Source organism: Procambarus clarkii, chromosome 51, assembly GCF_040958095.1.
Source record: "Procambarus clarkii isolate CNS0578487 chromosome 51, FALCON_Pclarkii_2.0, whole genome shotgun sequence".
Lineage (NCBI taxonomy): Eukaryota > Metazoa > Arthropoda > Malacostraca > Decapoda > Cambaridae > Procambarus > Procambarus clarkii.
Genome location: NC_091200.1, coordinates 2,784,232 through 2,802,659, shown reverse-complemented (window position 1 = coordinate 2,802,659; position 18,428 = coordinate 2,784,232). Strand labels below are relative to the sequence as shown.

The window sequence follows — 18,428 nt, the reverse complement described above, 5'->3', positions numbered from 1 at the left end:
CATAAAAGTAGAGCAATCTCTCTTGGTCACTAATCTATATATATTAATTTTTATTAACTGGTCTACACTATTTTCCTTTCAACAACAGTGTGAGTTATATGACGACACATGAATGAAAGTGTCTTGTGTGAGTGAAAGTGTCTGTGTGAATGAAAGTGTCTTGTGTGAATGAAAGTGTCTGTGTGAATGAAAGTGTCTGTGTGAATGAAAGTGTCTTGTGTGAATGAAAGTGTCTTGTGTGAATGAAAGTGTCTTGTGTGAATGAAAGTGTCTTGTGTGAATGAAAGTGTCTGTGTGAATGAAAGTGTCTTGTGTGAATGAAAGTGTCTTGTGTGAATGAAAGTGTCTTGTGTGAATGAAAGTGTCTTGTGTGAATGAAAGTGTCTTGATTGAATGAAGGTGTCTTGTGTGAATGAAAGTGTCTTGATTGAATGAAGGTGTCTTGAGTGAATGAAAGTGTCTTGAGTGAATGAAAGTGTCTTGTGTGAATGAAAGTGTAGTGTTTTGACCAATGAGACGCTTCGTTACAAAACGCCGATTCATTCATAATCTAATCCATTACTGGGCTATGACTCTTCGACTTAACAGCCCTTGGCAGGGATATGACGAGGAGGAGAAGGAGCTAGGGTACGAGGACAGAGGGAAGGAACGGTGTCCAACTACATGGACAATCGGGGAATCGAACGCCGACCTTGCAAGATAAGACGTAGTCATTGTACTGACCAGTCCAAGAGGATACTTTGAACAGTACAAAGCAAACCTCTTATATGCAACTGGAATTTTTGTAATTACCATTTCCTAAATTTAAAATTCATTCCATTGCCGTCCCTTTAAAAGATTTTTCTAATGAGAACAGAACAATACTGATTGTTTTTAATCGTCGTCAGAGTTCACAAATTGTTATAGTGTGTTACAAATAAAAACTATTTCTTGCCAACGAACATTAATTAAGTGAAATCTGGCAAATATTAGCAGCTAATGAACGTTTATAAAATTTTTATGATGTATTTACGGTCATGTTTTAAATAACAGTTATATCGAAATTATGAAGTGGAACCAAACTTTATGGAAGTCCTGTTTGTGAAGCATTATACATGTATCATGTGGGAAGCATGATACATGTGTCTTGTGTGAAGCATCATTCATGTGTCATGTGTGAAGCATCATACATGTGTCTTGTGTGAAGCATCATACATGTGTCTTGTGTGAAGCATCATACATGTGTCTTGTGTGAAGCATCATACATGTGTCCTGTGTGAAGCATCACTCATGTGTCATGTGTGAAGCATCATACATGTGTCCTGTGTGAACCATCATACATGTGTCTTGTGTCAAGCATCATTCATGTATCTTGCGTGAAGCATGATACATATATCATGTGTGAAGCACATTTACAAGTGTGAAAAGCACATTACAAGTATGATAAATTGGTCGAGAGCTAAAATTGGCGTCTTGTGGTGTAAATACAACTGTCAGCAATATGTAAATACCACCAAGTTCTTCTTCAACATTCCTCAGCAGGAATTGACAGCACGTTACACCCCCTTTCTCCCCTCCCTCTCATCTTTCCCCCCAAGTTTACGCTGAGACAACTCCTGAGTTGACTGATTGATCAAATTCAGATCTAAATTCATTTAATAACGTGAATTCAACACAATGAAAAAAATATATCTCCCTCCATTTCTCATCCGTCCCCTTCACATTCCTTTTCTCCCCCTTCCCCTTTCCCTTTTTCCCTCCCTTCTCCTCCCCCCAAAGGTTCGCAGCATCTAACATCAATCAACTTTCAACCCTCCCTCCCCTCCTAATATTTTTCTATCATTCTCGACAGCTGAGTTATTTCTAAACAGATTTTCTCCACCACAATCTTCTGCAACACTAACTCTTCCAAGCTCCTGTCCAACTCTCACTTCAACAAATTCTTCCCATTCAACACTCTCTCCAACACATTCTCCTCCTTCAACACTCTCTCCAACACAACCTCCTCCTTCAACACTCTCTTCAACACACCCTCCTCCTTCAACACTCTCTCCAACACAACCTTCTCCTTCAACACTCTCTCCAACACACTCTCCTCCTTCAACACTCTCTCCAACACACCCTCCTCCTTCAACACTCTCTTCAACACACCCTCCTCCTTCAACACTCTCTCCAACACACCCTCCTCCTTCAACACTCTCTTCAACGCACCCTCCTCCTTCAACACTCTCTCCAACACATTCTCCTCCTTCAACACTCTCTCCAACACACCCTCCTCCTTCAACACTCTCTCCATCACACCCTTCTTCTTCAACACTCTCTCCATCACACCCTCCTCCTTCAACACTCTCTCCAACACATTCTCCTCCTTCAACACTCTCTCCAACACATTCTCCTCCTTCAACACTCTCTCCAACACACCCTCCTCCTTCAACACTCTCTCCATCACACCCTTCTTCTTCAACACTCTCTCCAACACACCCTCCTCCTTCAACACTCTCTCCAACACTCCCTTCTCCTTCACCACAGCCTTCTCCTTCAACACTCTCTTCAGATTTCATCGTAAATCGTTCCTATCCTATTCCGTAACTAAAGCTTCACTTGCTCTGCTCTACACGCCCATCTAAGTTTTTCTTCTTGTATTTAATCTGCTTCAAGTCCGCTTCCACGAAACGTTTGTGTATCCCTGATGACACTCCTCTTGACACTGTCCTTCCCCTTCCAACATGTATCCTGTATCCTGTTGCATACATAACGATATTGTTAACTGCCAATGTCCTGTATTATGGTGAGCACACTCGCCTGTATCCACTGGGCAATGATTGAGATCAATGGTTTCAAAGGGATATCTTGCTTTATATAAATATTTAAAAAGAAATAAAAAAATGACAGAAGCAAAGAAATAATATTTAAATGGTCTATGTTAGTTGAAGGTATAATATTTAATGTTATAACTTTGATAGTATAGATTGACGATATATGTGTGTTTATTTCTTTATATCTTGCGAGACAGAGCACAGAGAAGTAGGAGACGTTACTCGTCCCGTGACCCTTGATGACTTTGTCTGGAACTGCAGCTGAAGAAGCCTTCGAGGTCTGACAGAACAGCGGATGGCCATTTGCGCGACGACGCTCGTATGTTTGGAAATTGAATCATCGCAGTGAAACTCATATTGGATCACCGTGCTTCACTCTCCACACTTTCTCTATATTTTTTTATAATCAAATCCAAGAGGAGATGATAAATCGGAAGACTCTGAAACTGTTATGTTCATGACCGCTGTAAATATTTGTATATTTTTTCATATGAATGGCTCGCAGAATGGTCGAGCGAGGAGGGCCTCACTTCTTGTCGTTCGGCGTTCGATTCCTGATTGCTCAAGTGATTGGGCACCATTCCGTACCTCGGTTTAATCCTATAATTCCTTGTCTTCATATACCTTCCGAGTGCTACATAGTCGTACTGGCTTATTGCTTTCGCCTCATAATTAACAGCTTCCATTTTCATTTATTTGTATAATTTGACGGTCCAGGGCTATTGGGAGCTTTGTACACAAATTTATATTTTAATCACAATACGCCTAAAACAAATGGTATATACTATATATATATATATATAAATATATATATATATATATATATATATATATATATATATATATATATATATATATATATATATGCGAACAAGCCTGAATGGTCCCCAGGACAATATGCAACTGAAAACTCACACCCCAGAAGTGACTCGAACCCATACTCCCAGGAGCAACGTATGTACAAGACGCCTTAATCCACTTGACCATCACGACCGGACAAAATGAGGTGATTGCCGAGGCTATTTGAACCACCCCACTGCCGGCACTCGGATAGTAATATTGGGCATAGCATTTTACCCGGTCAACCGGTACCCGGTACCTCATTTTGTCCGGTCGTGATGGTCAAGTGGATTAAGGCGTCTTGTACATACCAGTTGCGTTGCTCCTGGGAGTATGGGTTTGAGTCACTTCTGGGGTGTGAGTTTTCAGATATATATATATATATATATATATATATATATATATATATATATATATATATATATATATATATATATATATATATATATATATATATTGCTAATGTCTCTTGTTAGCTCCATCTAACTTTCTACTCTGCTCCGTTACTCACCATTACTCAACTCGTCAGTTCCCACTTATGGGATGTAAAGAGTTGATCTCGGGAACACGGATTTCAGACTCACTTGTACCAAGTTTGAACACAGTGAAATGTAGATCATTTTCACTAACTTTGGTATGATTGTTCATCCAACCGCAAATCACTTGGACTGGTCGGTATAGAGACTGTGTCGCTAATTGTAGGGTGGGGGGGGGGGGGGAGGTGTTCGATCCCAGAAGTCCCAGTGATTGCGCATTGTTCCTTCACTGTGTCCTCCTGTCTACAGTAACTGGTCTAACTGGTCGTTAGACCAGTTACTGTCTCGTCTCTCGTTTCATCATCAGTGTCAGTCTAAAGTCGCCCGTATCATTCTGTCAACCGTCTCCACCGCTACTTGTACCATTCTGTCAATCGTCTCCACCGCTACTTGTGCCATTCTGTCAACTGTCTCCACCGCTACTTGTACCATTCTGTCAACCGTCTCCACCGCTACTTGTACCATACTGTCAACCGTCTCCACCGCTACTTGTACCATTCTGTCAACCGTCTCCACCGCTACTTGTACCATTCTGTCAACCGTCTCCACCGCTACTTGTACCATTCTGTCAACCGTCTCCACCGCTACTTGTACCATTCTGTCAACTGTCTCCACCGCTACTTGTGCCATTCTGTCAACTGTCTCCACCGCTACTTGTACCATTCTGTCAACCGTCTCCACCGCTACTTGTACCATTCTGTCAACCGTCTCCACCGCTACTTGTACCATTCTGTCAACCGTCTCCACCGCTACTTGTACCATTCTGTCAACCGTCTCCACCGCTACTTGTACCATTCTGTCAACCGTCTCCACCGCTACTTGTGCCATTCTGTCAACTGTCTCCACCGCTACTTGTACCATTCTGTCAACCGTCTCCACCGCTACTTGTACCATTCTGTCAACTGTCTCCACCGCTACTTGTACCATTCTGTCAACCGTCTCCACCGCTACTTGTACCATTCTGTCAACCGTCTCCACCGCTACTTGTACCATTCTGTCAACCGTCTCCACCGCAACTTGTACCATTCTGTCAACCGTCTCCACCGCTACTTGTACCATTCTGTCAACCGTCTCCACCGCTACTTGTACCATTCTGTCAACCGTCTCCACCGCTACTTGTACCATTCTGTCAACCGTCTCCACCGCTACTTGTACCATTCTGTCAACCGTCTCCACCGCTACTTGTACCATTCTGTCAACCGTCTCCACCGCTACTTGTACCATTCTGTCAACCGTCTCCACCGCTACTTGTACCATTCTGTCAACTGTCTCCACCGCTACTTGTACCATTCTGTCAACCGTCTCCACCGCTACTTGTACCATTCTGTCAACTGTCTCCACCGCTACTTGTACCATTCTGTCAACCGTCTCCACCGCTACTTGTACCATTCTGTCAACCGTCTCCAACGCTACTTGTACCATTCTGTCAACTGTCTCCACCGCTACTTGTACCATTCTGTCAACCGTCTCCACCGCTACTTGTACCATTCTGTCAACCGTCTCCACCGCTACTTGTACCATTCTGTCAACCGTCTCCAACGCTACTTGTACCATTCTGTCAACCGTCTCCACCGCTACTTGTACCATTCTGTCAACCGTCTCCAACGCTACTTGTACCATTCTGTCAACTGTCTCCAAGTGTACCTCTGGAATGATGTCTCGCGGACTTGCGGAAAGAAGCATAATGACCCAATCTTTTGTGTACCAACATCTCAAGAACTTAAGTAAACGTTGACCCTTGTTTTCTTCTGACTCTCCGATGTTGCAGAAGATCTTCCTTGTCAGCCAAACCCTAATCTACTTGCCAGTTCTTTCCTCCATAACAGAACGATTATTAAGCGGGAAATAACTAGTACGTTTATATGAAATGCAGAGCTGGAATAATTTAAACCATTTCAAAGACATATTTCTTTGTAAAACTTAAAAAAAAAGATCGTTCATGTCAGCCATTCCTTCTACCTCTATTTATTATTGAAATAAAATTATTGTATAAACAGTTTATAAGTTTTTTTTAAATGAAAAATAATAACCAGAATTTCAGACTGTAGCAATAGTTTCGATTTTTTTTCCGTGGAAGTTTCTGAGGACATCTTAGAAACTGGAAACTTTACATACATTTTTATGCAGAAGATGAATGGATGAAAAATCGTTGAAGGGGACAACCCTTCTCACTTTCTTTTTACGACTGGAGAAGGGGGATAACATTTTCTTTTACGTAACTTAAATACTTGACCATCCTTGGTGAGCGTTGCCAGGCAGCTCACGAGGTTACCTTCTGGTGCACGATGATGCTGTAGGTGCACGATGATGCTGTAGGTGCACGTTGATGCTGTAGGTGCACGTTGATGCTGTAGGTGCACGTTGATGCTGTGGGTGCTCGTTGATGCTGTAGGTGCACGTTGATGCTGTAGGTGCACGATGATGCTGTAGGTGCACGTTGATGCTGTAGGTGCACGTTGATGCTGTAGGTGCACGTTGATGCTGTGGGTGCTCGTTGATGCTGTAGGTGCACGTTGATGCTGTAGGTGCACGTTGATGCTGTAGGTGCTCGTTGATGCTGTAGGTGCACGATGATGCTGTAGGTGCACGTTGATGCTGTAGGTGCTCGTTGATGCTGTAGGTGCACGTTGATGCTGTAGGTGCTCGTTGATGCTGTAGGTGCACGATGATGCTGTAGGTGCACGTTGATGCTGTAGGTGCACGTTGATGCTGTAGGTGCACGTTGATGCTGTAGGTGCACGATGATGCTGTAGGTGCTCGTTGATGCTGTAGGTGCACGTTGATGCTGTAGGTGCACGTTGATGCTGTAGGTGCACGTTGATGCTGTAGGTGCACGATGATGCTGTAGGTGCACGTTGATGCTGTAGGTGCTCGTTGATGCTGTAGGTGCACGATGATGCTGTAGGTGCACGTTGATGCTGTAGGTGCACGATGATGCTGTAGGTGCACGTTGATGCTGTAGGTGCTCGTTGATGCTGTAGGTGCACGATGATGCTGTAGGTGCACGTTGATGCTGTAGGTGCACGTTGATGCTGTAGGTGCACGATGATGCTTTAGGTGCACGTTGATGCTGTAGGTGCTCGTTGATGCTGTAGGTGCACGATGATGCTGTAGGTGCACGTTGATGCTGTAGGTGCACGATGATGCTGTAGGTGCACGTTGATGCTTTAGGTGCACGTTGATGCTGTAGGTGCACGTTGATGCTGTAGGTGCACGTTGATGCTGTAGGTGCACGTTGATGCTGTAGGTGCACGTTGATGCTGTAGGTGCTCGTTGATGCTGTAGGTGCACGTTGATGCTTTAGGTGCACGTTGATGCTTTAGGTGCACGATGATGCTGTAGGTGCACGTTGATGCTGTAGGTGCACGATGATGCTGTAGGTGCACGTTGATGCTGTAGGTGCTCGTTGATGCTGTAGGTGCACGATGATGCTGTAGGTGCACGTTGATGCTGTAGGTGCACGATGATGCTGTAGATGCACGTTGATGCTGTAGGTGCTCGTTGATGCTGTAGGTGCACGATGATGCTGTAGGTGCACGTTGATGCTGTAGGTGCACGTTGATGCTGTAGGTGCACGATGATGCTTTACGTGCACGTTGATGCTGTAGGTGCACGATGATGCTGTAGGTGCACGTTGATGCTTTAGGTGCACGTTGATGCTCTAGGTGCACGTTGATGCTGTAGGTGCTCGTTGATGCTGTAGGTGCACGTTGATGCTTTAGGTGCACGTTGATGCTTTAGGTGCACGATGATGCTGTAGGTGCACGTTGATGCTGTAGGTGCACGTTGATGCTGTAGGTGCACGTTGATGCTGTAGGTGCTCGTTGATGCTGTAGGTGCACGATGATGCTGTAGGTGCACGATGATGCTGTAGGTGCACGATGATGCTGTAGGTGCTCGTTGATGCTGTAGGTGCACTTTCATGCTGCAAGTACACGTTGTTGCTGTAGGGCACATTGGTGTGGTATTCTCACTCAGCACAACCATTTGCCAGAAGCTCTGAAGCAGAGAATGTTTGCATTTCTACCTTTTGTTTTTACACAGGGGTAACATGGTAAAAACAGGTTGTGGGGTGGTTATTGTCCTCTCTCTCTCTCTCTCTCTCTCTCTCTCTCTCTCTCTCTCTCTCTCTCTCTCTCTCTCTCTCTCTCTCTCTCTCTCTCTCTCTCTCTTTCTCTCTCTCTCTCTCTCTCTCTCTTTTCCTTTGTTGCAGTTTTTAAAACTCCAGTTTACATAAATACTAACACATACATACACACAAGCGCGCGCACACACACACTAGAAACACACACGCACACAATATATATATATATATATATATATATATATATATATATATATATATATATATATATATATATATAATGTTCGAATGTGACTTCCGAGTTAACTATTTTCTTGTTTAGGGATTCTATCCCTCTAACTAGTGCTCTTGTGTCTTGGTTTAATTCGAAGAGGATTTCTCGAAATGTCATATTTGTTCCAACTTAAGGAAAAGAACAAAACAAATTAGCTGTATACAGAATTATGCTTATAATAACTTCAGCAACGTTTCGAGCCAACAAGGTTTATTCTCAAGATAGGAATGACAAGACATGTGGAAGAATCTGATGATTGATTGATAAAGATTAAGCCACCCAAAAGGTGGCACGGGCATGAATAGCCCGTAAGTGGTGGCCCTTTTGAGCCATTACCAGTATCAAGAGCTGATACTGGAGATCTGTGGAGGTGCGACTGCACCCTGCGTGACGGGAGATGTCTCCTGTGAAGAATCTGATCATCTCACTTGGAAGTTAGGTTGCATACAAAATTAAGTCAGGTGAATGGGGTAAAGAAATAAGAGTAGAGAGAAAGCGGGATGATGGTCCAATAAAGTAAGCATAGAAAGTTATTTCAGGCGAAAGGGTAATGAGAACTACGATTATCTTGAGGTTATCTTGAGGTTATCTTGAGGTTATCTTGAGATGATTTCGGGGCTTTAGTGTCCCCGCGGCCCGGTCCTCGACCAGGCCTCCACCCCCAGGAAGCAGCTCGTGACAGCTGATTAACACCCAGGTACCTATTTTACTGCTAGGTAACAGGGGCATCACGATGAGTGTAGTGGGTATGGCGTTTTGGGCAGTGGCTTCAGAGTTGGCTTATTCTCATTCCTCATTCAGGTAAGTCTAGCTCTCTCACTCTCATGGAGGGAAGAGTGAATAATTATGTTATTTGAGTGTTTATGGGGAGGGGGGTGTTCATTTTTTGGGTGTAGGGCATCAAGAACTGTATGTTTCGTCATGTTCTCGAAGATGGCAGAGTGTAACTTGGTGTATCATGCCTCATCAATGTCCTGTTTTCTATTGTGATGTATTTAGCGATTATTTTCGTGATGCTTGTCTGAATATCTCTGATGCTGATCTGGTTATTCTAACAAACAACACTTAAATAGACAGCTCCTCTTTACACGGACAGCGAACAGGCATATTGGAGACTGGGAGGATCAGTATCATCAACCCAAACTGAGCTGTTTGCCATACACCAGGCATTCGGATATGTGATTGCATAAAACTCTCAAAATACAATCATGCACACACTCAAAGGCTGCTCTTCAAATATTAGGAAAAAAGCAGTGGAAAGACAACGTGGAAATAATTACCACCATTTTGTGTCTTGGAACATTCGCTAAAGGCAAAAGACTTAACATCACTCTAAAATGGATCCTGTCCCATGTTGGAATCCCAATTAAATGAGAATTAAATGAGCCGATGAAATTGCTAAATTGGCAGCTCGTCATCCAGTGATACATAAAACAATTCAACCCAGCCTAGAGTACATAAAAAAACATAATCACCAAAAAACTCTCACACCTCAACAAAGCCCATCAACACCAGAGAGTAGCAGAAGGTTCGCCCTCTGCAACATGGTATCTTCAGGCCACCAAGTTAGAAAGGTTAAATATCCCAAAAGAAATCATCCAGGGAAATAGCAGTTAGGTTATATAGACTACGTCTAGGTTACAGATGCAACTGGGAGATTGGTGAACTCAGAGAGTGGGAATGCATCTTCTGCCACACAACCACAGAAAAACCACTACTTCACTATCTCCTGGAATGTGAAGCATCCAACGACCTCAGAATATCTTTAAGAGTCCCTGAATCTTGCAGTAACCACCCTGAACCCATCAACACTGCCACTCTTCTGGTCAAAAAAGGTGTCCAGCAGATTGATTGATTGATGAAGTTTAAGCCACCCCAAAAGGTGGCACGGGCATGAATAGCCCGTAAGTGGTGGCCCTTTTGAGCCATTACCAGTATCAAAAGATAATACTGGAGATCTGTGGAGGCGCAACTGCACCCTGCGTGATGGGAGATGTCTCCCGTGTTTTACAGGAAGTCACTGTTGACGTGTCCAGCAGCTGGACACCCTCATAAATACTGTCAAGCAGTATCCTCCCCCGCGATAGCAGCCTGACGATTACATGCGACCTGAACAAAAGTTTACCACTTACGGGCTTTTCATGCCCGTGCCACCTCTTGGGTGACTTAATCTTCATCAATCAATCAACCTGTTTACTTACGGGCTATTCATGCCTGTGCCACCTTTTAGGTGGCTTAATCTCATGAATCATCAATCAACCTGTAACTGGCTACTCATGGCCGTGTCATCTCCTGGGTGGCTTAATCTTCATTAATCAGTCAACTTGTAACCATTCGAACTATGTCTTTGATAATATTAACAAGGGTTAATAAATTTATGTTTAAGTGTCAGGCCAAATACAATAGGAATACGAACTTTCGAGAGTCATTTGTTTTCTACTTCCTTCTCAAGTTAAGGAAAACATAAAGAAAAACAGAGAAGATTCAGGCCAGAATCATTGATCATATACACAGCTGTTTTCTCGACCTAAAATATTTACTGAAACCTTTCGGCTTTTAACAACCAGCTTCTTCGTCCGGACAACGACCCACCACAAGACACTTGTCTCTGTCGTTTGAGTCTCTTGAGGAAGACTCAGTGGAGGAGGCTCTTCGTTGCCTTCCCAGGATTCATCCTTCAACTCTCTCCTTCATTTTTTCCCGTTAAGAGTTTCGTGAGAGCGCTCTTCTTGTCCTCAGCTCTCAGGCCTCTTGTTTGTGTTGTAAAATGCTGGTTGGCTATTGTTGCTGTGTCAGCATTATGCTGCTTGCGTCCCTCCATTGTGCTGCTCATGGACCCTTACTCTACTGTTATGGTGCCTCTGATTTGACGTTAATATGTCAGAACTGTGCAAATTTGTTTATAAATATCGCTGCTTATGTTGGGGTGCTGCAGATGAGCTTCGAGCAATTCTGACACTCTTGTAGGGCCACACGTTAACTGTAAGCTGCTGCTGATCTCGTTTATTTCCTTACACCTCTGCTTCAGTTGGTTATTGCTCACGAGGTTCATTTTGGTCTCGTTGATGCAGCAAAACACTGCTCCTGATGTCACTTGCTAATGATTTGACTTCCATTCACAGACGCATCATATGTTATTGCACTCCTAGATATAGGAATCATTCTCGAGAACAAGGAAGTATTAGCAGAATATAAAAAATTATGGATATAAATGGTTTCACGAAATTCTATAAAATAGAATATCTGTTTCTCTGTCTCTCCAAGGTTGTAGGCCAAATGGTTTGGGCTAACCTCACATAACTTTGCATGGTGATTTGTGACTGTACGGGGAAGTGTCATAGATGATAGGTATAGATCCCTCCTCCCCTTGACAAGTGTTAAATAGGATTTGTTCCCGTTTTCGAAGTTCCTGTAAAAAGTACAACTTTTAAGTACATTAGTGCAGCATTGCATCAAAGCAACAACTCAGAAAAATAGCATTGTGATTACGTTGTGTGCTTGTATGGATTGCATGTTGTGAGAGAAAGATAGATAGATAGATAGAGAGAGAGAGAGAGAGAGAGAGAGAGAGAGAGAGAGAGAGAGAGAGAGAGAGAGAGAGAGAGAGAGAGAGAGAGAGAGAGAGAGGGGAAGAGAAAGAAAGAGAGGGGGAAGGAGAGAGGGAGAGGGGAAGGGGAGAGAAACAGGAGAGAGAGAAGGGGAGGGGGACAGGTGAAAAGAGGGGTGGAGAGGGATAAACGGGTGACAGAGGGAAGATGGGTGATAGGGATGAGAGAAGGGTGTTCGGGAAAAGTGGGGGGGGGGGAGGGAGAGGGGAGAAGGCAGCAGGGAGAGGGAGAAAGGTGAAACGGATAGGAGAGAGAGAGGAGACTAGAGAGGGGTAGGAGAGAAATTGATGGAAGAGGTGAAGGCAGTGAGAAAGAAGTAGAGGCTGGGATAAGGGAGGTAGAGGCTGGGATAAGGGAGGTACAGGCTAGGATAAGGGAGGTACAGGCTGGGATAAGGGAAGTACAGGCTGGGATAAGGGAAGTAGAGGCTGGGATAAGGGAGGCAGAGCTGGAATATTGAAAGAAATGACGGATAGGTAAGAGAGAGAGAGGGAGAGATTGGGAAGACGGATAGACGATAAAAAGAGATAGAAATGGGAGAGGATAGAAATGGAAGGAATGGGGGAGGGCGCAAGAGAGGGAGGCTGATGGTAGAGAGGCTAATAATAGTCGAGTGGTTGAGGAATGGTCGATAGGAGAGGTGAGGCAAAAATGGTAGGAAAAAAGAGAGAAGTGATATAGTGGTGAGAGAGAATTGAGAGAGAGAGAGGTGGGGGGGGGGGGCAAAGGGAAAGAGTGTGGGCTGGTAGGAGAGATCTGAACAACATCGGTAAACCCATCAAGAAATAATAACTAACTTTCATCAAGAGAGAGAGAGAGAGAGAGAGAGAGAGAGAGAGAGAGAGAGAGAGAGAGAGAGAGAGAGAGAGAGAGAGAGAGAGAGAGAGAGAGAGAGAGAGAGAGAGTGTAGCAACAATTTAAAATTTCGTGTCAAACAAGTCAAACAAACAATTCGTGTCAAACAAGGAATTAAAATTCTGGCGCAAAAACATGAACAACTTTGATTTAACTGTATGAAGTTACTATAATAACTACCGGGTAAAAGTTACATATTGGCCACCAAACCTTGACAGAATGTGTGTTCTTATTTACTTCTATATATATCATTTTTCGTAAATATATCACAAAATGTGGTTATGCCACTCTTGCAGCCTATCCAAGTTTGGTGGTTTACATATAACTTCATAAGTTTTTTGTAGTTTCAATATACTGTAATTCAAAGTGTTTATGAAGTGGTTCATAAACACACAGGAGTTCATAGGAGTTCATAAACACACAGGAGTTCAAAGGAGTTCATAAACACACAGGAGTTCATAAACACACAGGGTTCATAGCACAGGAGTGGGAGTAGTTGGATAAGTAGAAGAGTGGTAGTGTAATATAGGTACAGGATAGTGGAATTGCTGCAAGGTAAGCACAGTAGTGAGAGAGGGTTGAACATGAAAAGAATCTTCCTCGCTTGGGCCAATAGTCATTCTACAGATTTATTTATTCCTATGTTCTTATATGTTTATAGACAATATACAAAACAGTATTCAATCTTCTCCCCTCAAGATGATGCTGTAAGATAATTTTACCTAAACATTTAAGGTCCGGTAGAGCAGACTGCTTGCTAAACTAATCCTCGAGAGACAACAGCACCAGACGTCTCTGTCTTCAACAGCATTACGCGACTAACCAATTATTTGGCCAACTTTCCTGGCAGTGTCTTAGATGGTGTATATATCCTCGCCCTTATCTTAACAACTCCCGACCTTCTGCCTTTATAACAAGACTTTCTCCATCTCTTCTTCAAGGGTCTTGTGATGTCAGGCATGTTTATGTTGCTCCTTTTGTACCTTTGCAGAGTTTGAACGTCTCTATCTGATATCTCTCATTCTGTGCATCTTCCTTTGATGCTCTCAGTGTTTGCACCTTTCTTTCTAATGCCTGCTATGTCTGTGCATCTTCCTCTGAACTCCGACCATTTTGAGCAACTCCATCTTAAGTGTGTTTATACATCTTCCTTTTTCAACAGTATTTTTGTTGAAAATACTCTCTCACAGGGATCACAGGGATCACAGGGATCACAGGGATCACAGGGATCACAGAGTCCCTGTGATCTCCATAGTGTTTGTACATATTTCTCTGAGCTCCTCTTTATGAGTACATCTTTCTCTGATCTCACCGTGATCTGTGCATCACTTTACCCTGCCAAGATTTCTTTGACTCTCACCGTCAAATGCTTCCCCCGTGAGGCTAGAGAGCCTCAGTCAAGAGTCTGTACAATATGTGTCCATATACGCTCTAATCTTCATCACTAAAACAAATATATTTGTTAAAACATAATCATTTCAACTTTTATTTCTGAAATTTTATCATATATCCTTCTGCATGTAATATAATAATTGGTAGCGTTTTGTAGGTAAGTAAAGAGCACATCATTAACTGTGTCAAGGTACAAAATTATAATGAAAATATTTAGAGGAAAATTTATATAGCATGGAAATATTTGACTCAGAATATAATATGCTCACTTTGTTTAATTGTAATCTTAGGCTGTAACCCAGTCTGGTCTTGGGTAAACCTTTCCATTATAATACTCAGATTCACTATTGTGTGTTGGTCTTTCTATTGAGTGTTCTAGTGTTTACATCATCGTTGTGTTCCGTCTAGTCACTGTCGTTGTGTTGCGTCTAGAGACCGTCGTTGTGTCGTCTAGACTACGTCCTTGTGTTGCGTCTAGACACCGTCGTTGTATTGCGTCTAGACTACGTAGTTGTGTTACATCTAGACCCCGACGTTGTGTTGCATTTATGCCTCGACGTTGTGTTACGTCTACGCCCTTACTTGATGTTACGTCCCCCCCCCCTCTAATGTTGTGTTACGCCTACCCATAATGTTCTGTTGCGTCTTATCCCCCCCAAATTATGTTGCGTCTACCCTCGGACGAAGCGGTGCGTCTAACCCCTCCCCCCTCATCCCCAACACTGCGTTAACGTCTACGTTCTGACGTTGTGTTGCATTTAAGCCCTGTCTCTTGTGTTGCGTCCGTGCTTCTCCTTGTTATCAAGGTATTTTTATCCAAACTCCTTCCAAACTCTAGAAAATATATAACTCACACGGAAAAGGAGAAGATTTGTATTCTTCCCTTCAAACTAGGGATATTTTTTTCCCCTTCCCTTCATGTTTCTTTCAGGGTTATGGACACGACCCCAAGTAGGCAACTTTTCAGTCATAAGGAAGATGTCAAGTTTACTCTGTTGCGTTGAGTAAGACATCATTTGGGTACACTGTATTGCGTTGACTAAGACATCATTTGGGTTCACTGTATTGCGTTGACTAAGACATCATTTGGGTTCAATATGTTGCGTTGACTATGACATCTTTTGGGTTCACTGTGTTGCGTTGACTAAGACATCATTTGGGTTCACTCTGTTGCGTTGACTAACACATCATTTGGGTTCACTGTATTGCGTTGACTAAGACATCATTTGGGTTCACTGTATTGCGTTGACTAAGACATCATTTGGGTTCAATATGTTGCGTTGACTATGACATCTTTTGGGTTCACTGTGTTGCGTTGACTAAGACATCATTTGGGTTTACTGTGTTGCGTTGACTAAGACATCATTTGGGTTTACTGTATTGCGTTGACTAAGACATCATTTGGGTTCACTGTATTGCGTTGACTAAGACATCATTTGGGTTCAATATGTTGCGTTGACTATGACATCTTTTGGGTTCACTGTGTTGCGTTGACTAAGACATCATTTGGGTTTACTGTGTTGCGTTGACTAAGACATCATTTGGGTTTACTGTATTGCGTTGACTAAGACATCATTTGGGTTCACTCTGTTGCGTTGACTAAGACATCATTTGGGTTCACTGTATTGCGTTGACTAAGACATCATTTGGGTTCACTGTATTGCGTTGACTAAGACATCATTTGGGTTCAATATGTTGCGTTGACTATGACATCTTTTGGGTTCACTGTGTTGCGTTGACTAAGACATCATTTGGGTTCACTATGTTGCGTTGCCACACGCAGTTTCAGTTCACTAAAGTTGTTGTATTTGACTACAAAAGCTCTTACCCTCATCAAATGACTTTGTCAATTTGTATTCATAACTTTGAAAAACCGTCTTTCTTGTCACCTTATTCCAAAGGTGACAATATTAACACACCAAAGGTAACAATATTAACACAAGAAAGATAACAAAATTAACACACCAAAGGTAACAATATTAACACAAGAGAGATAACAAAATTAACACACCAAAGGTAACAAAATTAACACACCAAAGGTAACAATATTAACACACCAAAGGTCTGATGATTAACACGTCAGTCTACTCCTTCTAACTTACTTTTCCTTGCATCTAATTTTTTTTTCATTTACCTATATTTTCTCAATTATTGTATTTGTTTTGAAATTATGTGTGGGTAAAATCTGACTAAAATAATCACTCTCTTGATGATATATCTGTTCAACCAGCTTATTTTATCTAGCATTAAATCACTTTCTCCGCTCTTAACTCACATTGTTTTAATTAAATCAAGAAAATTAACCTTTCGTCAATTTTTGTTTGTAAAGCACTATACCACTTTATAAAGCACTGTATAACTTTGTAAATGCATTATAACGTTTGTAAAGCAATATTAATGTTCCTAACGAGGAAATGTTTCAAACAAAAATTTTTTTTATAGCGCTAAACACGTTTGTAAAGCACTGAAAACGCCTGTAATACACAATTAACGTTTCTACAGCACCATAAAAGTTTATAAAGCCCATAAAACATCTCAAAACACCATAAACGTTTCTAAATCCGAATCCTTCTTGATTCCCAAAAAATCTGTTTACAATTCAACAATTTACCTGAAAATTGAAAGTTATCTTTCTTGTATATATTTTACTTATTAGTTTACATTTTCTTTACTGTTTTTCTCCACTCTTGTCATCGTCAGAAAATCCTCGTCATCCTCCCAATTCAGGAGAAATTGCTGTCAGATTTCCAGCCAATCTTCCTAAGGGTTCCTTCTGCATGGAATCTTATCTAAGGAATACATTCACCAACATAATGCAAATCTTGGCTACCAGGCTCTCTCATTCTCTGAGTGCGTGGCTGAGAGTCCAGCAGCTCTGAGTGCGTGGCTAAGAGTTCTGCAGCTTTGAGTGCGTGGCTAAGAGTCCTGCAACTCTGAGTGCGTGGCTAAGAGTCCTGCAACTCTGAGTGCGTGGCTAAGAGTCCTGCAGCTCTGAGTGCGTGGCTAAGAGTCCTGCAGCTCTGAGTGCGTGGCTAAGAGTTCTGCAGCTCTGAGTGCGTGGCTAAGAGTCTTGCAACTCTGAGTGCGTGTCTAAGAGTCCTGCAGCTCTGAGTGCGTGGCTAAGAGTCCTGCAGCTCTGAGTGCGTGGCTAAGAGTCCTGCAGCTCTGAGTGCGTCGCTAAGAGTCCTCCATCTCCAAATGCGTCGTTAAGAGTTCTCCGTATCTCGGCGCGCCGTTATTGTGCCCTTTTCGGAGTGCGTCGTAGAGTAATATCACTCTCGGAGTGCGTTCTAAAGTGGCCTCCTTCTCGTAGATTTAGATTTAGATATTTTATTCAGGTAAAGATACATACATTGAGATACATACATAATGTTGGAGTTAAAGATAGTCTTGATGCGACGTAGGTTGGCCTCTCTCGTTTAGCGTGTTTAAGAGAGTCCTCTCGCTCTTGGGGCGTCGTAGAGTGACCGCCATATCTAAGAGCGTCATTTATTTCTCAGTTTGGCATTATTATTCCTCTTCGACTACAGAATATAACTCCGTCTCACACTCCATGCGACCTTCATGCTGGTCGGCGTTCAATCCCCGACCGTCCAAGTGATTGGGGCACCATTCCTTACCCCCCCCCCCCGTCACATGCCAGATCCTTATCCTGACCCCTTCCCAGGGCTATATAGTCGTAATGGCTTGGCGCTTTCCCCCTGATAATTCCCTTCCTTTCCCTACCCCTTCCTTACCCTTCCCTTCCCTTCCCTTCCGTTTCACACTGCAACAACATTGCTTCAGGACAGAGTCAGTTCGCAAATAGATGACATTGAACATATTGGTTATGCTATTTCCGTGAAAAATAAATCGCTTCGACTGAGGGTTCGTCGAAATAATCCCCATGTAATGACTATCTTTAAAGTTATCAAATATTATGAATTTTTATTTACTGTGGATTTATTTTTAATATAGTTCAGATCATCATCCCAGTATTGCCAAAAGGCTGAAATGACAAGTTAACAAATTTATATCTATAAAAGAGAATGTCTGTGTTTCTGC

The 18,428-nt window shown here is 42.6% G+C and overlaps 2 protein-coding genes across 2 annotated transcripts; both read right to left on the bottom strand.

Annotated features, from left to right (window-relative positions):
* Window positions 1-1,775: 1,775 nt before the first annotated feature.
* On the bottom strand, window positions 1,776-2,540 carry LOC138351939 (chloride intracellular channel protein 6-like). The gene has a single exon (XM_069304108.1). The coding sequence runs from the start codon at window positions 2,538-2,540 to the stop codon at window positions 1,776-1,778; it is 765 nt and encodes a 254-aa protein (XP_069160209.1).
* A 1,940-nt stretch (window positions 2,541-4,480) lies between these two features.
* On the bottom strand, window positions 4,481-5,791 carry LOC138351938 (TAL effector protein PthXo1-like). The gene has a single exon (XM_069304107.1). The coding sequence runs from the start codon at window positions 5,789-5,791 to the stop codon at window positions 4,481-4,483; it is 1,311 nt and encodes a 436-aa protein (XP_069160208.1).
* Between the last annotated feature and the right edge of the window lie 12,637 nt (window positions 5,792-18,428).

What these genes read in the sequence shown, in the direction of transcription:
- LOC138351939 (XM_069304108.1), bottom strand. Translation starts at nt 2,540, where the DNA reads ATGAAATCTGAAGAGAGTGTTGAAGGAGAAGGCTGTGGTGAAGGAGAA.
- LOC138351938 (XM_069304107.1), bottom strand. Translation starts at nt 5,791, where the DNA reads ATGGTACAAGTAGCGTTGGAGACGGTTGACAGAATGGTACAAGTAGCG.